This window comes from Pseudochaenichthys georgianus, chromosome 10 (assembly GCF_902827115.2).
Source record: "Pseudochaenichthys georgianus chromosome 10, fPseGeo1.2, whole genome shotgun sequence".
NCBI lineage: Eukaryota > Metazoa > Chordata > Actinopteri > Perciformes > Channichthyidae > Pseudochaenichthys > Pseudochaenichthys georgianus.
Genome location: NC_047512.1, coordinates 24051898 through 24076900, shown reverse-complemented (window position 1 = coordinate 24076900; position 25003 = coordinate 24051898). Strand labels below are relative to the sequence as shown.

General features: G+C 41.9%; 2 protein-coding genes across 2 annotated transcripts; one reads left to right on the top strand and one right to left on the bottom strand.

Moving 5' to 3' along the window:
* The first annotated feature begins 3116 nt into the window (after positions 1-3116).
* On the top strand, positions 3117-18951 carry atp10b (ATPase phospholipid transporting 10B). The gene is given in 21 exon segments (XM_071204530.1): positions 3117-3526; positions 5367-5565; positions 5901-5986; positions 6276-6382; positions 7231-7362; positions 7603-7730; positions 7811-8063; positions 9570-9769; positions 11547-11702; positions 12330-12873; positions 13006-13106; positions 13197-13323; positions 13425-13609; positions 15539-15806; positions 16423-16499; positions 16587-16712; positions 16807-17007; positions 17096-17176; positions 17303-17407; positions 17661-17848; positions 18666-18951. Coding segments are annotated over 21 exon segments (3960 nt in total).
* Positions 18952-21604: 2653 nt separating this feature from the next.
* fbxl3l (F-box and leucine-rich repeat protein 3, like) lies at positions 21605-23379 on the bottom strand. The gene is given in 5 exon segments (XM_034093617.2): positions 21605-22508; positions 22659-22781; positions 23031-23234; positions 23237-23319; positions 23322-23379. Coding segments are annotated over 5 exon segments (1278 nt in total). The 3' UTR covers positions 21605-21698.
* Between the last annotated feature and the right edge of the window lie 1624 nt (positions 23380-25003).

Genomic DNA, 25003 nt, shown 5'->3' with positions numbered 1-25003 from the left:
CTGAGTCTGATGGCTGATTGGATCCTCTCACCCTCAGCTGGCCTATCAGCAGCCAGGGCCGACCATAAAGGAGGCACCCAGGAAGTCTTCTCGCTCTCTCACTCTGGGCCTGTTGCTGATTGATGAGCCTGCAATTGACTGCAGTGTTTAGCAACTCATTCTCCTTGTATTGTCTGACCCTTTTGAAAGTGTGTGTGTTGAGAGGTGGAGGAGTTAGGTAAGTCTGGGGTACCCTGTACATTTCTCACCACGGAGCTAACTAATGTTTAGACACACTATTAGCGGATTGTTGCCACCCCTGTATATTGTCTCGTCTGGTCTTCAACCTTCCTAAATTTTCCCACACCACGTCGCTCCTCCGCTCCCTTAACTGGCTTCCGGTAACTGCTAGAATTCACTTCAAGACACTGGTACTTGCGTACCATGCTGCGAATGGATCTGGCCCTTCCTACATCCAGGACATGGTTAAACTGTACACCCCAGCGCGTGCACTACGCTCTGCATCAGCCAAACGACTCGCTGCACCCTCGCTGGACCCAAGTTCCCATCAGAAAAAACACATTGGTTTGCTATCCTGGCTCCAAAATGGTGGACTGAGCTCCCCATTGACATCAGGACGGTAGAAAGCTTACACACCTTCCGGCGCAGACTGAAAACTCATCTCTTTCGACTCCACCTCGAGCGATAGAACTATTAACAAAGAACTATTAACAAAGCACTTATATACTAATAAAGGACTGGCTTATCTAAAGCCAGTTGAGTAGCACTTGAAATACTTGGCTCTATGAAACCTGATGTACTTATATGATTCTGTTTTCTTCAAGGTTGTGTCTTCCTGGTCGAATGTACTTATTGTAAGTCGCTTTGGATAAAAGCGTCAGCTAAATGTAATGTAATGTTTTGTCAACTTCTTTGTAGTTTAGTTAGTGAGGGTTTTTTTGTTTTTGTTTTGAAGGGTAGATGTAGAGAGGCCTGGTTTTGTTATGCTTGTTTCTTTTGTTTGGCACAATCCTTTGACTCCTCCTCCTCCTCCTTCTCCTCCTTCTCCTCCTCACCAACAGAGTGTTTCAGTTATATGTCTGTTCGGTTCTGGGTTTACAAAATAAAACTTTTGTCAACTGTTACGCTGACTCCCTCATTTTGATTGGTTGTATGTTATTGTCTCCAGGTCCCCTAGACCTTAGTGGGGACGTAACAGTATCTCTATCATGACATAAAGACGAAACTCCTCTCCAGAAGCTTTTGCCGCCGCCGCCATCACTGTTAACTGATTAACTGCTACCAGCTGAGGACTTACTTTCCTCTTCTTTGAAAAAAATGTTCTTATGTCCATGTTGTCTGGGGGAGAAAACATATCAAACCAAGGCCCATTCCCAAACCGCCCCCTACACCCTCCCCCTCCGTTTGCGCGTTCACGCAGAGGGTCCGCCATATTGAGGGCTGTTCCAAACCAACGAGTGTGGAGCGGTGTGGAGGGGGAGTGGGCTATCAAGCCCTCAAACAACAAGTCTGCATCGGTGTTGACTTGAGACCGGTCTCTACCTGACCGGAGTCACGCTGTGTGTGTCCGTCAGGAAACACGCTGTTTACAAACCGTTCCTGCAAACATCCACTGATAAACTCCGATGTTAACAACCTCATGATAACCTCATATGTTTTAACTTAGGATCATACCTGAGAAAAAGATAAATGTGTTCATGTTATTATAAAGTTGTGTATATTTACAGACTGTTTCAAAAACTAAGAAGCTTATAAACATCAGGTTTAAAACTAAAAGAGCTTTACAAAAAAGTAACAAAATTAAAGATGTTTGGAGTTTTATTTGAGTTATTAATTTACATTTTTTGTCAAAGAGATGCTGATTTGAAACCGTTATTACATACAGTTACGGCACTTCCTGTTTCTGCCGGAGAGAGGGGAGGCCGTCCCAAAGCTTGCCGCTCTATTTATACCCTTAACCCTTAAAGGGGAAAGGAAACACCATTACAGCTATAATATTCCGTTAGTTAGTATATATGAAGTATAACGCCAAGAAGAGTAGCATCATGATTGTGCGAAGTAAAGAGGATAAAAAGGCTGTATTTCCTTATTTTATTCCCAGTAGCAACATTCTACTTGTGTGCAGTGAGATGAAGTACCTTGGTCATTATATTTCTGATGATCTCACAGATGACAAAGACATCCATAGACAACACTGCAAACTGTATGCCCAGGCACACATATTAATGCGTAAGTTTCACAAGTGCTCTGTAGATGTCAAGGTATCACTTTTTAAATCTTTCTGTACACCATTGTACACGGCTCACCTGTGGAGTAACTACAAGGCTAGAAGCATGCACAAACTAAAAGTTGCATACAATGATGCTTTACGGTTGCTGCTGAGGGTACCAAGATGGCACAGTGCCATCCAGCTGTTTGTTAACTTGGGGGTACCTACTTGTCAAGCCCTTTTAAGAAAGTTAATGTACAAATTCATGTGTCGCCTAGAAGACTCGGACAATCATGTTATCTCGATTTTAATTAACCCTCTGAAGAGTTCTAACCGGTTCTCTTCCATGATTTGGAGACATTGGCGCAACAGCCTCTACAGACAGTGAGCATGTGATTGGACTGATTTTATGTTTTTATCTGTTTGTTTTGATCTGTTTTGTGTTTAGCTTTTTATCTTATTTATTGATGTGTGTTTTGTCTTTTTGTATGTGATATGGACCTTGAGTCTGGAATAAAGATTGGAAATAATATGGTATTATTAATGATAATTATTCAATGCACTTCTCCGCCTCGTGATTCTACAGTTTAAACGACTATTTTAAATAGTTTAAAAACTGGTTAAACAAACTGCTATATTAAGATTGACAGCAAAGTAATTTGGAGCAGCTAGAACAATGACAGGGCAAGAATGCAAACACACCTGTCAATGCTATGGGCGGACTCAGAGTAGCACTATGGTGTGCTGTCTCTTGATTTAACCTGGCATTAGGCCTCTCTCTCATACACACACACTCTCTTTTAAGGAGAGGATGGACCTGAGGAGAGTCTCTTCAACTCACAGGAGCTGTATGTATTGAGAGGATGAGAAGGAAAAGTTGTTGAGAAGAGGAAAAGAAGAAGCAGCCATGACGTGGAGGAGCCCTCTGGCCCTGGTGAGGGAGGCTCTGAGAGGTCAGAGGGCACGGGAGAAAGACCTCCGCAACTTGGCATCCAATCTTCCTTATGAGGGCCTGGAGAATGCAAAGCAACCAAATCGCTTCTTCCCTGGCAACGCCATCAAAACCACCAAATACACCCTCCTCCTCTTCATTCCCATTAACCTCTTTGAGCAGTTTCACCGTCTGGCCAACATCTACTTTGTTGGCCTGGCCATCCTGAACTTTGTCCCTGTAGTGAACGCCTTCCAGCCAGAGGTAGCGCTGATCCCCATCTGTGTCATCATGACTCTGACGGCAGTGAAGGACGCCTGGGAGGATTTCAGGAGGTACCAGTCTGACAGGAAGCGCAACAACACGCCGTGCTTCATATACAGCAGGTAACCGACTCACACACAATCATGTCCTAAATATAGACAGTGTGCTGTTCATGCATGATGTAGCAAGTGGAAACACTCGTGGTGCATTAATAGCACCCCCACATCTGTGTGTGAGATTCTTATCATCCAGCATGTTGCTGTCTGTGTGAGTGTGTATACTCACCCCGTGAGAATGTTTTGACTTAGAAATAGAAACTATGTGGGAAATTATTCCTCTTTTGAAGAGCCTCATAATAATTTCTCTCACAATAGCATTGTGCACATTTGATGAAATCCTCATCTCGGTGTTGCGTCAGCAAAGACAGTATGGTTAGCGGTTATCTATTTTTGAATTACTGGTGAATAAAAATGAATAATTCACAAAGGTGGATAAACACTGTCATTTTCAACCCTTTTGCTGCTGTGATTAGGGAGTAGAATGGGAGGGATATGGATTTCCCTCACGGTATGATGTGAGACTGGAGGCAACTCCAATGATGAATCTTCACACATTCAACCTCTGGAAGGGTTTAGCATTAGGCAGCGGTTGCTTGCTTTCAAATTTCCCAAAAGAGTCAGCAGGGATGTTGGTAAGTGCAGCCTCAGCTGGAGGAAAGCCTGCTTCATGTGTGTGGGTTTGTGTGTGTGCGGGTGCAGGTGGAGACCCCAGATGCAGCATTCCCGTGAACGCACCAGTCCCTCGCGGCCTGTTCGCGGACACTAGTCCTTTCTGCCTCATGCAATCACATAAACAGCAGTTGAGTCGTGGCGAGCGGGCTCTCGTTGTTGCTCGCTGGGTGGGGATGCTGGAGCTAATTGTTGGGCTTGTAAAGATTAGAACAGAATCGATTGGCTGGGATTTCTTTTGAAGTACACAAATGTTCCTAGAAGAAGCTCAAGAATAAATGTTAGGCTTACACTCACTTTCTCTTTTTTTCTGAGCTTTTGAGATAAAAAGGTTATTATTGACAGAGCATGACTAGATGTCCCACTGTTTTTCTTTTATCTAAACTGGCTAACTGGCTTTAGTTTTATATTAACCATAACGTTGCAGACATAAGAATGGTTTCACACTTCTTATACCCCCGGGTAAGAAATTAAATAATCCTATTCCAACAAATGTAAAATTATGGGTAGGCTTATTAACATACATTTAAACAATGTTTAGGTCATGTCTAGGAAATGTAGGCTGCTTTATGCAATGTGATTGACACATTGACTCCTATTACTGGAAACTGCCTGTCACACAGAAGCCGTACATAAAGCCTTTCTGAAAGGAGAACATATTTGCCTAACCTGGTACACATAAACATTGTCATGGTCATCCAAACAGAACATACTAAAAATACTCCCCCCTTCCTCCTGGCTTTGTTTGAGGCGAGGTGTTATGTGGCAGCCAACCCATCACGTCCTACATGCAGGGCAGCATGCCTGCAGCTCTCTGTCACTGGTGGTTAAGCAGCTTGACATGCAGGATATAACCATAAAGCATGTGGCTCTCTGGGATGCCTGGGAATGGCCTCAGCTCATAATGTGTGGTGCAGTGTGTCTTCCTCTAAAAGTTTCCCTATTCCAAAGCACACAAATCACATGTGGGCCGCTCTCCAAAAACAACAGCATTGATTTTTCATTTGGTTGTTTTGTTTATTCCCAAATTTAAGCAGCTGCTGTGATTTTTTTATCCATAAGGAGTGAGTCAATATTTCATTTTATTGTATAAACATAGACAAAATACACCCACTCTGCCAATATTGTAAATAAATGTGACACAAAAAAGTCAATGTAAAAGCCACCCAGGGGCTTGTGTATCTTGATGAAATAATCTGCAATGACTGTTGGTATCTGACATGTCTGATTTCAGGAAAGAGAAACAGTTTTCGGAGAGAAGCTGGAAGGAGGTGCGAGTGGGAGATTTTGTGAAGGTGTTTTCCAATGAGATTGTCCCTGCAGACCTCCTGCTCCTGCACACATCAGACCCCAACGGTGTGTGTCACATAGAGACGTCCAACCTCGATGGAGAGACCAACCTGAAGCCGAGGAGGGCAGTGTCAGGCGTCTCGGTGAAGAACACTTTTAGTTTAATTTCTTTGCTCTCTTCACTGACTTTTACCCTTGTTCACCCTGTGCTGCCTCACCTTTCTCTTTTGGGATTGACCTTTAACACACATTCAAAAACAAAAAACATTTCCTGAACATCCAGGTAAAGCCTTTGATGCAAGACATGTGACGCATACCTGTTGGATTAGCCTACATATTTCATAGGCATATTTTTGGACTGGTGTCTTTCCTGTAGATACCTTAGAATCATCACGTTCGTCTCGCAGTACACGTTTAGTTACTTTTAAAACGTTTCCATTCAAACTGTAATGACTTTCTTCCCTCCTCTCATTTCCAGGATCCAGAATTTGAACCTGAAAGCTTCAACAGCGTTGTGGTGTGTGAAAGGCCCAACAACAATCTGAATCATTTCAAGTGTTATGTGTGAGTATCAAATACACGGATCACAGTTCCTTTGTGCCTTTCAGAGCAGCCGAGCAAAACTAATTCCAGCCCACTCGCTGCACTTTGTGATGCCACCAGAGGCATTATTGGGGCTGTAATAGACTATAATCGATTTCCTCGGGCACCACAGCTCTTACAGCTGGTCTACTCATGCTGTCCGGCTATAGCCATAATGCAGGGGAATTGCTAATAGGAATATATAAGCAGTAATGAATATCTAACAAGATTTGACAGTACAAAGGAGGTTTCTCACTTTCTCCTGCTGCAGAGAGAAACCTGATAAGGAGAAGGTGGGCGCAGGAATAGAGAGTCTGCTGCTGCGAGGATGCACAGTGAAGAACACGGGCCACGCTGTTGGCTTCGTGGTGTATGCAGGTATATTCTCCGCTTTCTCAGCTGCTTCACTGCTTTGACCTTGAGCTTTGTGTCTTTGTGCAGGGCCCAGGACTTTAAAAGTACTGAGGTCATAAGTTAAAATGTCTGTTCTAGCATGAAGCCCCACCCAGCATGTAAATGTTCAGTTACATTTCTGTGCCCTACATAATAGTGATTTTTGTTGTTGGGCACTACATTTCTCTCATTTTAATGTAACTTTCAAGTTTAGTCAAACTAGGTAGGTGTAATTCTATGAAAGTGGTACTGTGAAGCTGTAATAAGGCACAGTGGGGCTTTGACATGCTGATGTTTACCATGTAAATTAAGCATGTTAGCATGCTAACATTTATTTATTAGCACTTAACACAAACAGCTAAGGCTAATTTGTTTTAAGTATTTGGTCATTAACCAAAGCATATTCACCAATTATTTTAGTTTTTTAAGAATTGTTTTTGAACTGCTGGATGTAAAAGTCAGAGGATCATCGACTTCAGATTAGGATTTACCCTCAAGGAGCAACACATATTTTAATTTTACTTTCATTGAATCACTTGATTAGAACAGAGCCATGTTACTGTTAGAAACACCTGTCTTTTTTTATATATTTCAAAATATCAGCTGTGAGAAAAGCATTTTTCAATGCCCAGATGCATACGGATATGAGTAAAAATATACACATCTTCAAAACTTCTTTAATGTGTATACTATAATCCCTCACTTTTCCTGAAATATTGTAGACGGTATGGATTTAGTGTCGGAGTGCCCTGTTTTTGTCTTCTGTCAAATTCCCTTGACCACATCTAGTGCCTGATGCTAACTAAATCAACACCTTTTTATCCTGTTGTTAGGTCAGGAAACCAAGTCAATGCTCAACAACAATGGGCCAAGATACAAGCGCAGCAAACTAGAGCGTAAACTGAACATAGACGTCATCTTCTGCGTCATTCTCCTCCTCTCCATGTGTTTCGTCGGATCAGTAGGTCAGTAATAAATTAAATAACAAAACCATGAAATCCCTAAACAGGTTGGTAAATGATTGGCGTTTCTACATGAGGGGACAATGAATATCAAATAAAAAGAAAAGAATAAACCTCACTAATTTCAGCCACAGGCCTACCCCACACAAGGGTAACAGGAAGGAGACAGGCCAAAGTGTGCCAAAAATAGTTTTCATTCCTGCACTTGTTGCTGTATTTATTCCCTTGTCCTCACACTTGCAGGTCACTTCTAATGGCTGGAGGAGTTCCCGGATGTGCCTCCTTATCTGGTCCCAGACAGCAATGGTCACCTGGACAGTCCCGGTCTGTCTGGCTTCTACATGTTCTTTACCATGATCATCCTGCTGCAGGTGGAACAATCTGACTATATTTATGAAAGAGAGTTTATTGGGCTTTCCTTCATTTCTTAATGAACTCTCCTCTCCTTCAGATCCTGATCCCTATCTCCCTCTACGTGTCCATAGAGTTGGTGAAGATTGGTCAGATCTTCTTCATCACTAATGATGCAGATCTGTACGATGAGGAGACAGACAGCCGAGTACAGTGTAAGGCCCTGAAAATCACAGAAGATCTGGGACAGATTGAATACATCTTCTCAGACAAGACTGGCACCCTCACTGAGAACAAGATGGTGTTTCGTAGATGCTCCATCATGGGCACCGAGTACCCACACAAAGAGAACGGTAAACCTTCACGATCACATTCTTCGTACCGAAAAACAGCTTTTGCAGCACTGCTTTTCATCATAAGCCCCCTGTGATTTTATAAATACAATCATGAAAACTGAAACACATTGGCATACTATTACTCAGCATACTAACTGAAAGCACGTCACTTACCGTAATAGGACATTAATATGTGAATATGCTAATGTTAGACTATTTATACTTTATTTAATCCGGAAGTCACATTAAGATAGCAACCTCATTTGCAAGTCAAACCTGAGTACAGAGATGAAATAAAAAACACATGAACACAGCATGAAAAAAATCAATGCATTCTAAGAATAATTTAACCACATAATTTAAAACATTAACATCTAAATCAATAATACCTCCATCCACATTTTGTATATGCTCCATCGACATTAGTGTGCCAATTCTCAGTCTACTCTGTAAATCATTTCAGACGCAACAAAGTGTTGGCATGCAGCTGATAGTTTGCACTATGTTTTTTTAAATTCTTTAAACAACAGATATGTGTCCATGACAGATTTCCCCTGGGACAATAACATATATATTTTCTTTTGTTATGTTATCTTTTTTTAACATATGCCATCTTGTATTATCTGATCTAAGAACAAAACCTTTCTCCTGGCTAGACTAGGAGAGTAAAAGTCAAAGAATGAATGTCTCGTCTATCCTGTTTTGTTTTAGTCTCCCATGGCTTCTCACCTGGCTTCAGACTTTAATCTGATTACTAGTGTGCTTTGATCCATAGTTGTTTAACAGCTGATCACCTGATGTGCACTTCCTGGTTGGCTCTGATGTGAAACTTAATTGTGCTGTGTCATGATTTTTGATGATGATCTGCTGTTTCTTTGTCTTGCACATGTGAATCAGTGCCAAGATAATTTTTTATATTTACATTGATAAGGGAGAACACATGTTCAAATGTAAAGGAGGTATGTTAAGGCACACATTAGAGACTTTTATCAATATTGTATCTCTTTTTACACACCTGTATTAGTGTGTGGTGTCCTGATCGTAGCACATACATTTGTAGATTCCATATTGTTGCGGCCTCGCTTCATTCTGATTTGAGTTTGAATTTATAAGCATTCATGCGCTCAGTTAAGACCTCTATAGAAACAGAATTTACATTTATAATAAACTAATTATGATGCTAATTTAGGGTAATTGTGTGAGGATTTGATTCGACCTGGATGTGGCTCTATAATCCAGACTACATTACATTACATTGCATGTAGCTGCTCCTTTTAGCCAAAGCTGACAATTAAATGCAATAAACCATACAGATTCAAACTAAGGACAACAGGAAAAGTGCTGACATATTCATTTCAAACAAGCAAGACCATTGGTGCGTAAATGAACTCTTTAAAAGATCTTTAAAGACCTTTGACACTGCCGTTAAGGTTCAGGGCTCTGCATTTGATAATGACTTAACCTGACAGTACACATGATTTAAAGTACTTACTGTATCAACATGTTTTTTTTAATGATTTGCAGCGATCCGCTTAGCTGTCCTTGAAGAGCCGGAGTCAGGGGAGGAGGTCATCTTCAACCAGAGACCTCAACCCTCTCAGACGGGATGGTCTCTGCACGCTGACGACACCAACCCAGAAGAAATGCAACATCACCATGACAACCGACGCAAGAGCCGGGTCACGGGAAGTGCCCCGAGCGATGTGGCCTTCAGCAGTCCGCTGGTAAGATGATGGCTCAGTCAGGAAGAAAATGCAGATATTTAATTCAGAGTGGGGGAGGGTCAGGGGTCTTGCCTGTCTGATATTATAATGCCGGGTCACAGGAAGTCACCACGGGGGGAAAATGGTCGTCGGCTTTTTGTTTGCTCGCTCATGCAGGAGGTGAAGTTGTCTGTTGACTGAAGGCCACCCAGCGGGGCAAATCAATGAGAATCTTTCTTCTTGATTAACAAGTGTCCTTGCAGTTATAATTATGACTGAGTAGCACGAATAAATGTCTGAAAATCAAACATGAAAGTGCATTTATATAGTGTTACCTTGCCCACTGTAATCACACCCAGAGTGAGGAGCTGAGACGGATACTGAGACACCTTTTCCTAACACTCTGTACTAATGTCAGGGGAAATGAATTATAATGCCCTGATTGAGGTGATGTCTTATCACGAAAACATTATCAAAATGCATTTGTCAGTATGGAAATGTAACTTTATCTATCCACCCATTTATTAAACTAGTTATGGGACTGGGGCCTCTCCCACCATGCACTGAGAGAGGAGCAGGAAACATCCTGGACAGGTTTACAGTCCATCACAGGGCTGAAAGATTATTACGATAAAAATCGTAGGTATAATTCTTGCTCAGGTCATTAAAATTAAGGTAGCTTAATACAGTAACTAAAAGTTTACTCAAGTAATTTAGTTAAATGTTGAGCTACTTGTTCTTTACTTGAGTATTTTTATTTCCTGGTACTTTATTTGATAACCTTATTTACTAATCATACATGTTGCCAAGATCTAAACCTAAGAAAGCATTTCAATAGTTCTGTTCGATCTCTATTCTATTTCAAATACTCCCTCTTAATACCTGAAAATGGGTCATTTGTTAAACCAAATCTCCCCCATCCTTGTGTCGACAGCCCTCATGGTCCCAGTCCTGGCTGCAGATGGCCGACCTGCTAGGTGTCAGTGATAAGCACATCCATTTTGGCCCCAAGTAACCCCTGTGTCTGTGACAGGACATATGGTCATGCTGGGCACCATTTGGCACAGACCACTGATGTCACATAAACTGTAAACGTGCACTATAGATTAGTCACCGCCGTCTTGATATACAGTAGGCTACAGTAGTTCTGTGTCTATTTTGGTCTACAGGGCAAAGAGCAGAGGCCTGGAGATGCAGGCTGGGAAATAAAAACGCTTGTGTTTATTCCACCAATGTCAAGGAAAGCTGCTCCAGAGCCGCTATTTCAAGGATACTAAGTCATCGAGTCCCGCCGAAGGACTGTTTCAATGTCCAGGATACTTGCCGGCGTACTTCGTTGCGGGAAATTTCGAGGCTGCACATGTGTAGACTCCGCAGTCTTAAAATCCCCACAATGCTTTGCGTACGGACCAATTTCCAAATCTTTGGCGGAAATCGCGCTCCATTTAAGGCGGGGCCTCGCATATGACGCACACCTGTTAGCCTGTTCCACCATTCTTCGTTTTCCGAGGCTAGGAAGGATTCTTGCCTCGCTTCTGAAGCAACTGACTCGGAGGTACATGTGCTACCAAGCAAACCTCCTCGACATTGAGAAACACCCTATATTTGGTTTTCCTCATGCTGTGCCTCTAACAGAGCAGGATCATGTTTGAATGAATGAATACTTCCTGCCTTCCTTCTGTCTATTTCCTCATGAATAAACAAAACTGGATGAAAACGTAACGGGGATGAGCGTAAACAATAAACCATTTATCAACATTAGTTTTTAATAAAAAATGATTAACACTTACTCCAACAGGAAACTGAGGTGATTCCAGACAGGAAGCTGCTTCAGCACATTAGCAGGGTGGAAAGCAGCGGCAGCCGGAAGACCGATCCTTACCTAGACTTCTTTTTGGGTCTCGCCATTTGCAACACCGTGGTGGTTGCCATGGCAACAGCTGAAAGACAGAGGGTGAGCACTTGCTACTATGAATGAGTGGTAGAGATGGAGGCACAGTCAGAGTGAGGAAAGATGGATGCAGGATTTGTTCTCCTTGAACTCCAAACCTACAAAAAATGTGCAATTCGTTCTTCTAGAAAACCTTGTGGGGAATCTAATTATTTTATTCATTAGATCTACAAAACTAATGGCCAGTGTTATCACCATAATTTATCCAGTAACACACACAACGATTAAGTTTAAATTCTACCTATTAACCTTAAAGATTTAGTTTAATTTTGGAAAGTTCTCTTCCTTTGTTTCGTTTCAAGTTTCTGTTCTGTTATCAGTGGTCTGTACAACATTTCTTTCATCTTTAAAGCCCCAGTAGTAAAGAGTCCTCACTAAATTAGCCACATAGTAAAGGGAGATTTTCAGGGGCATTCAGGGTTGCCCTTATTAATTTGAGTACTCGCTTCCCTTGTCTGTGCTGTTCTCCGGTCTGGCAGATGGGAGAAATATGTGGGGTTTTCCCTTGAGTTTGTAATTAAAGGTAAAAGCACAAGAAAGAAACAGAGTGGAAAGTGATGGGGAGATTTTAAGAGTGTTTCACCATATGTGTGTTTTGGCACATTGGTTTTCTTTGCTTCACTTTTTCAGGCAAGTGGGTTTTCACGATCTGGTCAAACAAACAACCCTCTGGATACTTTGTCCAACGTGGCGAAAAAACCCTTCTCTCTTCGCCATATTTTCACCTCCTGGAAAAACAAGCCCAAGAGAAGCCGCACCATCTCAGAGGACTCGGTTGTAGAAGAAGACCATTTTAACGCCCCTGTAAAAATAGACGGTTCTGGAAATACTGATGGGCTTCAAACGTGTTCTCTCCAAGCTCCATCCAATAGCAATGATCCTGCAACGACCCCAGATAATGTGACTTATGAGGCAGAAAGTCCAGATGAGGCAGCCCTGGTGTACGCAGCCAAGGCATATGGCTTCACCCTGCTGGCCCGCACTCCTCACAGCGTGACGGTGAGGCTCCCGTCTGGCGAGGACCTGGTGTTTGAGGTGTTGGACACCTTGACCTTTGACTTCAACAGGAAGAGAATGTCTGTTTTGGTGCGACACCCAATCACCAAAGAGTGTGTGTTGTACACTAAAGGTGCAGACTACGCTATCATGGAGCTACTCGGTACATCGTACGCAGGTGTGTGCTAGTGAAAGTGCATTTAAACACATTTATGAAATGATTTACCTTTACTAGTCAATAGTGAGATATACCCTGGGTCAATTATAAATTCAAGTTAACTTAATGAATAAATTGTTGTATAATTTTCAGAACATCTCAGAGGGAAGCAGAAGAATATAGCAACAGATACTCAGCATCACCTTGACTTCTATGGTAAAGAGGGGCTACGCACACTTTGCTTCACGAAGAAGGTGCACAATCACATATATACTCAAATTCACAAGCATCATTTACAATACTAGAGAAGCTCTGTTTCATGTTTTTGTCTATGTGTGCTGCAGGTTGTGAGTGAAAAGGTTTATGAAAGCTGGTTAGTGTGCAGGAGAAACTCTCTGGCTGCTATAGACAACAGAGAGGAGCTGGTTATGGAAACTGCTGTGCAGCTAGAGACAGAACTCACCCTGCTAGGTAACAGACATCCGCCAATACACATTATACATAATAAACATACCGTGTATCTGTGTGATAAGCCATGTTATACCTGACTGTGGATATATGTCCTCCTGCAGGGGCAACGGGGATCGAGGACCGTCTGCAGGAGAGTGTCCCGGACACCGTGGTGGCGCTGCGGGAGGCGGGGATCCGGGTGTGGGTGCTGACTGGTGACAAGCCGGAGACAGCAGTTAACATCGGATACGCCTGTAGGCTCCTGGAAGAGGAAGACTTGGTGATTAACATGAGCTGCAAAAACAAGGTGAGGAGGTCGGCCGAACTGAAGGCTGTTCAACTTAAGATGCTTTTGTTTTACTGCTTATGTGAAATGATAAATGATGGTACATGTTTGATTCATTTCTTACACCACAATTAGAATTTGTGTCAGATTTAATATTAAATAAAAATGTTGCTTAAAGTGACATTTTGGAGAATAATCTTAAAAGTTTAGTTTAGCATTAGGATTGAAAAACAGGGGGGGACAGATTTTGTTCAGGGGTTGTGCTAACCATTACATCTTCAGGAGATAAACTCTTACTCCACACTTAAAAACATTTTTGTTGATATCGATTTTGTCAGATTTTGTTAATAAATTAAAATATCTTATAAAGAGATATTAAATGAAGTGTGTTCGGTACTGTGATACATTCATGATCCTGTGTTTGCTGAATATGCTGCATGGGGCACAATACATTATGTCTTAGAGGGATGAAGTAACAATGTACAGTGATAAAATAGTACTTTCCCGCTTGATTTACAGGTCCTTGTATTTATTTAACGTTAAATTAACGTAACTGCTGCAAAATACATGCCTGAATATTTGATAGACGTGAATGAAGTTTTCAAATGAATGAATCACAAATAAATAAAGTAAAGACTTTGAGCATTAGAAGTTAACAAGCTACTACTATTGAACATTGACATTGTTCATCATTTATATTTCACATTGCACATACAGCTTGTTTCTAAGGACAGTGTTGTGTTTTGTTGATGGTTATTCAGGAATAACGTGTTTTCCAAGCAGTGAGTTCAGGAGGTTTTCCCTGTGAGCCTGTCTCCCTCTTATTTAAATGGCCAAACCTTTTTGACAACTTTTACATTTCAGCTAAAGGTCAGATTTTCATATAAGAAAGATAAGATGTCAGGTGTGGGCCCTGCTTCTCTCAGGTCATTAAAGATCTGGTAGCACAGGGATGGATCCTTCATAACATCCTGACCGTGTCTAATCATCAAGCCTCAAATAGACAAGAATTATGGGTCGGCTCGAACGGATACATTGGGAGCTTTCTGGAACAAAGGGACTGCCACGCTACTTTTAGATGGGACTACTCATTGATGATGAATGGAGTGAGATACCCCCAGTACAATATCCACTGCTTTCATATCTAATTACCAGTCTAATATCCAACCCTCAGGGGAAATACCCCTTTGCTCGTATTGGTAATGCACTTTTTTTTGTTACCGCTGTAACTCAATGACCACCTAAGGGATGCAATCCCACACTCATCACCCCACCACACCTAATGACATTTGATAAATGATACAAAAACAAGATGTGACCCAATTCTTTTTCATCATGTTGCTTTTCCGTTTGGCTAAGAGGCTGAAGTTATTTACAGACAACAATGATGAGTCTGATGGGACCAGAGCCCCGTAATTGCATATATTCAGAGACCATGAACATGACTCAACAGCAGAATCATGTTTCTTTTACCAGCACAGACCATAATCTGTGCTCCAAGCAAAGAGAAATATTCTTATCTTTAATATCATACCGTGTAAAGTTATATGCATTTTGCCTTTTGTATTATAAGAGACGTTGCTTCAAAGTTTCAGCCTATATCCTCATTAATTTAGTATTTCCTTTTGGTCACCACAGCTCAGTCAAATAACATTACATTGCGTAATAAGTCCGCGTTAAACTATTCTTTTGTATAATAGATTGATGTGATAGTTATTAGAAACAAATATTGACTATTGATTGTTAATGTTTAACTTGGTGTGAACTGGACATATTCAATTCAGTTCTTTTTTTAAGAGCAACCTTCCAAAACCTCAAGAAAAACAAGAAATCTTCATATTAAAATGCCGTACCAAGCATGATGAATGGCTTAGGTGACTAAATGTTGTTGTTTAAAAAGCTTCCTAAAACTGAATAAGATCATCAAAATAAGGAGATGTTGTTTTCCAGCTGGAGTGCACATTCATCTTGGACTGCACCGTGGAGGAGATGAAAAGGTACAGTGAAGACCCTCGTAATGTGGACACCAGCCAGGACATCGCCCTGGTGATCGACGGACGCACCCTGACCGTGGCTCTGTCCTCAGACCTGCAGGATCGCTTTGTGGACCTGGCCAAACACTGCCGCACCGTGCTCTGCTGCAGGGTCACGCCCTTACAGAAGAGCAGGGTGGTGAAGGTGGTCAGGGAGAAACTCAAGGTCATGACCCTTGCTGTTGGTAAGGCATTTTTGTTGAGCGATTCATCAAAACAAAAATACATATATATCTGGGAGTTTCAACCTACCTGACTTCAAGGAAAAACAGAAGACAGCATGTGTCAAGTACAGTAAACTATCAAAACAGTTTTAAACTTAATTAACAATTAAATCCAGTTTTTTTTGTTGCTATTCTTGGTTTAAGTTTATCATCCAAATGTTACATTGTTTTAATAGTACAAGAAATGCACTCTTCCTGCTACAGTATGACAAGCCAAAATGTCTACACACATGAAAACGGCCTTTGAGAAGCAAAGAAAAAACATTGTATGTGAAAGATATCTTGCAGGGGGGAAATAACAAGTCATTATTTCAGCTTTTATAAGGCTCTTGTTCTTATCTGGTTGTGAGTCCTTGAACCTCCTGAGAAATGTATTGTTGAATATTAGACGAGAGAGTGCCGAGATTGTCATCTACTGTATAAATACAACGTCATACTGTAGTCCAAATAAACTGTATATAAAGTTGTTGTTTTCTTCGTGGCAGACTTTACATTTGAATGTGCGTCCTGATTAAATACTTAGCCCCTTTATAAGGTCTAATCGAGGTCTACACTGGCATCCTCTTTGTGTTTTAAGGTGATGGTGCAAATGATGTAAACATGATCCAAGCAGCTGATATTGGCGTTGGGATATCCGGCCAGGAGGGCATGCAGGTCTGTCGGTCGGTCTGAGGTATAGCTTTGAAAATGCCGTTTGTTTTCTCAACTACTCTCACTGTCCGAACTGTCTGTCCTCTGCAGGCAGTCATGGCGAGTGATTTTGCTATATCTCGCTTTAAACACCTGAAGAAACTTCTCCTGGTCCACGGACACTGGTGCTACACTCGACTTGCAAACATGATCATTTATTTCTTCTATAAGAATGTGGTGAGTCTCGTCTCTGATAAATCTCTCTGATGACTGAAGCTAAATGGTGCCTGGATTCCTCCTCTAATCACCCACACTGTAATGTGTTCCCCAGGCCTATGTGAACCTACTCTTCTGGTATCAGTTCTTCTGCGGCTTCTCCGCAGCTACCATGATCGACTACTGGCTGATGATTTTCTTCAACCTCTTCTTCACCTCGGTGCCGCCCATAATGTTTGGGATAATGGACCAAGACATTTCTGCAGAGATGCTGCTTGGTGTTCCTGAGCTGTACAGGACTGGGCAGGGTGCAGGGGTCAGTGACACTCCACAACAAGATACTGCTACTTCAATTCATTAATGTAGTTCTCTTCTTTCAAACATGCTTGTGTGTGCTTGTTTAGGAATACACTTTTGCTACTTTCTGGGTGTCCATCCTTGATGCCTTCTACCAGAGTCTGGTGGGCTTCTTTATTCCATACTTGGTAAGAGAAACGTTTGAAATCTCCGTCTTTCATTAAGCATTTTGAAAAGTTGCATCTGTCATGGTGTGTCCTCTTTTATGTCTCTTTTTGCCTTAAATTTGACTACATGTGTTTTTTTCCCTCCAGGCTTACCAGGATTCCGACATAGATATGTTTACCTTTGGAACTCCTATAAACACAATTTCTTTATTTACCATCCTGCTGCATCTGTCAATAGAGATCAAAGCCTGGGTGAGTGCCGAAATTATGGATATCTATTATTAGAAATGATTACGCTATGTACTCCCAGTGGGCCAAAACAGCCAGGTCTGCATTTGAAACCAGTATGATAATAATAATAATAATATGGTCAAATAATATTATTTACAGTATTCCATTAATCTATTTTTGAATTAATTCAATAAAATAAAAATAAACAGACTTTTGACACATATGGTAGTTATTATCAATGTATCTAAATGCTGTTTATGCACCTGTCTTGCAGACGGTGGTTCACTGGGTAACCATGCTAGGCAGTGTGGCGTTGTACTTCATTGTGACGCTCGCCTACAGCACCATGTGTGTCACCTGTAACCCTCCGTCCAACCCGTACTGGATCCTCCATAGCCAGATGGCCGACCCCATGTTCTACCTTCTCTGCATCATCACTACGGTGGTGGCTCTGCTGCCCAGGTACCTTCACTGCTATCCTCCCTGTGGATAATCATTTAATGAAGCCTTGTCATTGTTACAGAGGGGCTTTTTATGTATTGTAATAAGAACATATGACGAGTGGGTTGTGTCTGTCCCTACATCTACACGCACAAATATCCACTTGAGGAACTTTCTAATTTCTAATTAAAAAGCAGCTACTAATCCAGTGTTTCTTTTGGGGGATCTCAAAATAAATCTGAGGAGAACCAATATTATCAAAGGAATAAGGAAAAAAAATTATATTTATTAAATATGTTTTACTTTAAATGTAATTATCAAATGTTCCAGCATATTTATAATCCCCTAACAGCCTAAATTAATTTACAGAGTTGAATTAATGATACAATATATAATAATGCTATAAATTATGATTTATTTGTATAGGTTAAGATATGATAAGCCCTGATCATTCACAAGTTTTCACTTGAGTAAAAGATCTAAAATACTGTGTCCCCACACAAAGGATATGTGAAGAACAACATTGCTCTTTCTAACCATGTTAAATCCAGTCAACATCATAATTATATTATATATTATTCCGGAGTATGTATATTTGACATGTGCAGATCATGAACTGCTATATAATTGTGAGGTTGTTATGGACAGTTTAGGCTGATTTGTAATTAAATCATGACGATTGTGACATCCAGGAATGATCTGCACCGCGGCTCGGTCTTCCTCCTGGTTGCTACTGCGTCTGAAAGTGCTGCTATTTAGAGGGAATGCTCTGATTTACATCAAAGGGCCGCATATTTTTCACTGGCCTACTTTCTCACCACCACACTCTCTCCCCCAGGTACATGTTTCACGTGCTGAGGAACTCTATCGCCCCCTCCCCTCTCATGCAAGCCAGGCGACTAGACCGGCTGGACGCCTCCACCAGGGACGAGTGGATGAAGGAGTGGAGGAGCTTCAGGGGCCTCGGACAGGTCAGACGCTCCAGGCTGTCCCCCCCACCCTCTCCCACCCTTGATACCCCTGCAGACATTTTTCCCCAGTCCCCCACCGCCTCTGATATAATGGCTGATGATTTGACACTGAATGTCATTACTGAAAACTATCAGAGGCCTGTACACATGTGAAAATCAGAGACTCGTTGGCAGATTGAAGGAATAAGATTATTATTTATTCAGAAGAGTGAACATTTTCTGAACTGGCTCGTGCAGATATAGCCGTTTAATGTAACCCTCCTGTTGTCTTCGGGTCAAATCTGACCGATTTACTTCTTTCATCAATCGTAACTTTTTTGTTTTACATTCGATTGCATTAAGGCTTTATGATGTACTTCGCAGTAGACATTTGAACATATACAATTGCTGATCACCACTTTCATTGCATTTTGGATGATTTAGTCAACTTAGTAACACATGGTGTTGCCGGTCACACGCACACACACACACACACACACACACACACACACACACACACACACACACACACACACACACACACACACACACACACACACACACACACACACACACACACACACACACACACACACACACACACACACACACACACACACACACACACACACACACACACACACACACACCCAAGATGTGTTCCCCTTATGTGCCTAATCCCCCCATGTGAATCACACACAAACACACACACACACAGACACACAGACACACACATGGATCACACCTGGCACACGCAATACATGTTCAGTGTCTATTCTTTGTATATTTACTGCAGTTTTTCATGTATACCAGTAGTCTGATACAATATGTACAGTTTGAAAGGGTGTTAAATGAAATTTGGGGATGATTAATGGTTTTTGTGTTAATGTAATAGCAGTTAAAACAGGACCCGTCAAATCTGACTGCGAACACCAAAGTAAGGGGGGGAAACGAAGACAATAGGAGTGGTCTAATGGTCTTACATAAATGCAATCAGGATAGAATACTCTTTCTCTGTGACTTCTGACAAATCATTGATCAGCGCGATGATTGACAAAAAGTATTTGGCCCTCTGCTTCTTCCTCTTCTCATAACAAGCTGCCATAGTGAACACATAAGCCTGTTACTTTCCTGATGGGTTTTCAGAGCACAGTGGTAACCCAATTAGTCATGCCACCCACCCCTCAAAAACATGGCACTTTTCCAGAACAAAATGCATAGCTGGTTTAATATATTCCTCTCACCTAGATACCCTAAACAGTCACAATGCATACTGTCAGTGAGGCAAACACACAGATGTGGTTTACAGATGTTGTATTAACTTGCCTCTATAGACAAATGTATGTCCTAACTCCTAACACTGTAGGCTGGGCCTGTGGCTGGTTGTGTTTTTTGTTTATCTGTATAATCTGCTGTGAAATACAAATAAGAACAATCAAATTGTTCAATTTGTATGTGTGTCATCTTATTTCACATTCAGCCAAAGGGTACATTCAGAAGAATCAGAGGAAAAGACTTCTAAGCTACAAAGCTTTTTTTATGGAAATGGAGTGTGTACAAGCCGAATCCACTTGTAAAAAGGGCTGAGTTATCATTGGCATACTTCATTATACAGTCACAGCTCTGCTTATATAAGGTCCCACTGCATCCACTTAGATCATTGCTGCTCTCTAGTGTTGAAAATAAAAAGCTGCACAAAGGTCAAATGGGACAAAGTCAGAAAAACAGACATTTAAACATCCAATTAGAGGCTTGATATTTTAGATTAAACATCTTTTTGACTGAGAATTCATTATGAAATAGCTGTTACAAAAAGCAGACTTCTTTAAGACCTGACCAACCCTATCCCTGCTGCCTATTATGCATAATAGCCATGAACACATTATGTGACATGCGTTAAATGATCAAAAATAAGGCAATTATTTACAGCCTTTTTTTAGGCAGGTGTCAGGTATGGCGATGTCGCCTATTTTGTTTAATTCACCAGAACTATTTTGCACAAATTCATTTGCATAATTCAGTGTGTAACGGAGGTGATCTCTGGGGCCATAGATCTCGGCCTGCGTTACGGATTCTGTAGCTTCATTGGTGGCAAAGTGTATGTAGTTTGTGCATCTGTCTGTGTTTTAGTTTGTCTGTCTCTGTTTCCTGGTTTTATGTTGAAAAGTGTTCCCCTATCCCCATGTCTGTTGCTGATTGTGTGCACCTGGTGCCCTGTGTTGTCTCCTCCCCCCTCACCTGTGTCCTGTTGGTTTGATTAGTGTGGGTGTGTATTTAGGCTCTGTTGCCCTGTCTGTTTGGAGGCTGGTAGTGTGGTGGCTGTGCGCACAGGAGCAGCAGATTGCGGCTGTGTCATATCATATGTGTATGAGTTAATAAATGTCCACACCGGGTTGTATTTTTGGACGTTCTGCCTCCTTGCTTGGTCGGGTAGCTCAATTGTCAGCTTCACACAGTGAATAACATGCAAAGTTAACAAGTTGTATTTTCTCAGGTCAATATTTTAACTATTGCGCAACATGCATGTGAAGCAAAAAGGTTGATGAAAAAATCCTATTTGGTTAGTATTTTAGAGTCTTCCTCATTAGCATTTTGTGAAACTAGTTTGACTAGTTGGGGTTTCTGTCTTTCACTGCTTCAACTAGTGGAGGTTACTGTCGTCTGATATCAAAGAGATAGTGCCCACTAAAAGCAACGTTCGACATCACAATACCTAAACATGTATAGAAAGCTGAATGCTAGCGAAATAATGTCAGAAATGCGATGTGTTGTTTTTAAATGAGAAGATATTTTTCAAATGTACTATAGGTAAACAAAAGTGATCGCCTGCCAGTAAGCCAGCCAAGATCAGTGACAACAGATGCATGCTGTCCTCTCAGAGCCCATCACACTGACGCCCTGCACTCTGGCTCCATGTCAGCCTACCAGGTGGGCATCATATCAGGGAACCACATGCGGCCCAGGTGCTTGGGCATCTCACTGTGGATCTGCTCTATGTTGTAGCTGCTGTCTGGGATCAACACCTCCTCCATGATGGACAGCTGAGTCAGCCGGCCCCCGCACATCTTTACAAACTCCACAAAGCTGCTGCATGTGACTTCACACTCTCCTTGCCCAATGGCAGTCAAGCATTTTCAGCGTTCTGCGATACGGATCAGCTCCTCATCCAGGGGTTTAGGACCGTTGGCACACACCACCAGCTCCACCAGCCGAGGGCAGTTCAGTCCAACGCGGCCCAGCATCTCTTTACTGACTGCCCGGCCAAAGTACAACTGCGTGACGGGGGTCTCGTCCCGGAAGAAGGCGTCGAACTCCTCCTCAATGAGGTAGAAGTACATGACAATGTTGACCTTGAGGTGAGTGTCCAAAGCCTCCCAGCTGCTTCTTTGAAGGGTGTGAAATTGTGTCTGTCCAGGGTTTTCGCTCACTAAGTGGATGCGCAGGTGCTCCAGGTGGACGTGTTTTTCAGAAGAGAGGGCCAGCAGGAGCTCCTCACTCAGGAGATGGTAGTTTAACGCCAGCTCTCTGAGTCCATGGCACTGATCCGCAACGCACAGAATACCTGAGGACAGAGGGAGAAGTCTGAGCATCTTCAGCAACTTCAGGGTGTCGCTGTTGTTGGCAACCAGCACCTTCAGGGACGGGTCGCCAACCAGCGTGTCATCAATCTTTATGGAAGATAGGGACTTGGAGTTGACAAACACTACTGTCAGTGCAGACGCAAAGTGGGCCTGAGGAGGGACAAACAATGTTGATAAAGGACAGGATTTTTGTTTTTAACATGTTTTTATATTTCTACCATATCATCCAGATCTTGTGTGTCAAACAAACAGGGCTGCAGTGAAAGGGTGGAAATGTGCGTATGAGATGCAGTGTCTTACCTGAGACAGATCCATGAAGCTGGGTCTTGCTGTGGAAATCAACCCCAGGGTCTTAATGGTGCAGTTCCCCAGCTGAGAGAGGATGTCACAGGCCGCCTCGGCAGATTCTGTGCAGCCATCCATCTGATTCACAAGCAGTGATTCACCATTTAGGTAAAAATAAAGAAAAACCCCAATGTTAGATATGGAAAGAAGGCGGTGTACTGTGAGAATAATCCCAGCCTAGATGTGTTAACCACACCTAGGCAGCGTCATGATCAATACTGCAGCAGATGGATTGAATTAAGCAGGCCACATATTGTTATAAAGACAGCTGGTGTGAAAGGGGAGGAGGTGAAAGGAGAAAGGGTTGACGGCAGGGAAGACTCTCACTTTGAAGCTGACGTAATGCAAGTGCTTGGCGTGCTTCCTGATGATCTGCTGGATGAGGTCGGGGTGAGTGGAGCACAGGTAAGATGTAGCCGGCTGACTGAGCTCCAACTCAGACCTCCTCCACAGATCAGGGGTGTGAAAGATGTCATTCCAGCACACTGAGGAGGCCCTGGCCCGGTCTACGAGGGACAGATGCTGGGTGGACTGATCTGCAGGAAGACGTGTGGCGGCAGGTGACCCCAGTCCTCTGCTGCAGGAAGAGCAAAGCAGGACGTCCTCAACTTCTTCTCTTCTCAAGGGATGGGAAGTGCTGGCACTTTGGTTTGAGACCTGTCCTTCCTCGTTTCATTCAGAAACAAATCACATTTTGTATAAATGCCAAAAGTAAGGTGATCTATGCAGAGTGTGTACCAAAGATATCTGAGCTTTTATTAGATTTGTGATAGTGGTTTACAGTCTCATACCCGTCAAAATAGAATTGTCAATTTATCATAAAATAAGGTCGTTTTATTCTCCCTTCCTATAGACAGTTGTTTAATAACTAGAGCCCATGAAGTATTTTACAGTTTTTAAATGCAATTAATTGTCATTTTTTCAACAGTGGTAAGGATATAGATACAAGACATTACACAACAAACACAACAAATACAATGGTCAGACATCTACCACTAATTTTAGTAGAAATGCAAAGTGCAGTAAATGTACTCATCTTCTTCCATCATTTGCTCAGTTAATAAACGACCATGTAAGCTTCCGAACATGAAAATAATAAATAACTAATTAACGGATCCAGTTAAGAATGAATTCTTAACTGGATCATCATTTCTTGACACCTTTTTGCAAAAGTATTTTAAATAGAGATGACTACTTTATAAAAACCATCAACCCATACTTTGAACTGAGCTGAAGTGAATGGATAATCACTGTAACGCCAGAGACACATTAACAGAAACCTTGCTGACTATGAGCATACAAAAAACACCCATATAAAACCAAACAAAGTAAAAACTCCAACTAACGGGTGTTACTTATCAAGGGTTGACAAACAACATTTTCCTCTCTGTTGTGTGCTCTGCCGGTGGAGGAGACATTGTTCATTGGAGCCATGGATGGAGATGACTTGATCAATGCTGGCTGTGGCTGAGCTAGGACAGCAGGAGCAGGTCTCTTCACAAGCGACTCTCACGGCTTTAGCAACAGCTTGAAACACGAGAGAGGGGGAAGCATGGGCCTGCCTGCTGCATCTGCATAGGCATGGAGGAAAGACCTACATCAACAGGGGGATACCTTTTATTATTGAAGAAAGATTACACTTGATATATATATTTATACCTGTGTGTGTGTGTTTTTTATACAGTAAGCTTAATTAAAAAATAAAAACACTCAGCAATTAATCAAATCATATTTCACATTTCAAGTTACAGTAATTCCCCCAAAAATTAAACAGGATATCTCTGACCACCTAACAAGACGCTTAATTCCTCTGGTTTCCTTCCTGATTGGGAAAGCAGCCACCCCTAGAAAGAAAGATTACCAGGGTAATGTCATGTAGAGGTCAGTCAAACTGGACGGTCATGTAGAGGTCAGTCAAACTGGGCGGTTGAAGGACACAAGTTTGCCCTGTGTTTCGAGTGCCCCCAAAGTGTAAGGTCCCTGGAGTTATTTCACTCCAGTGTGTCAAAACAGACTAAGGACCAAAGATGTATCATATTTCACTGAGCACAGAGGACAGCTACTGGTCGAACAAAACAACGGAGCTATAGTGAACTGAATTGAAGTTTTTTTTGTTGATTAACATGGAGGAAAATGTATATAAATTGAATTAAATGTAATGTAAAGTATGTGTTCTTTAGTAAAAGTAGAAGAACCAGAGTGTAATGCTCTGTTACAAGTAAAAGTCCTTTATTTCAAATGTTACTCAGGTATAAGTACAAAAGTATTGGCATCAAAACATACTCAAAGGACCAAAAGTG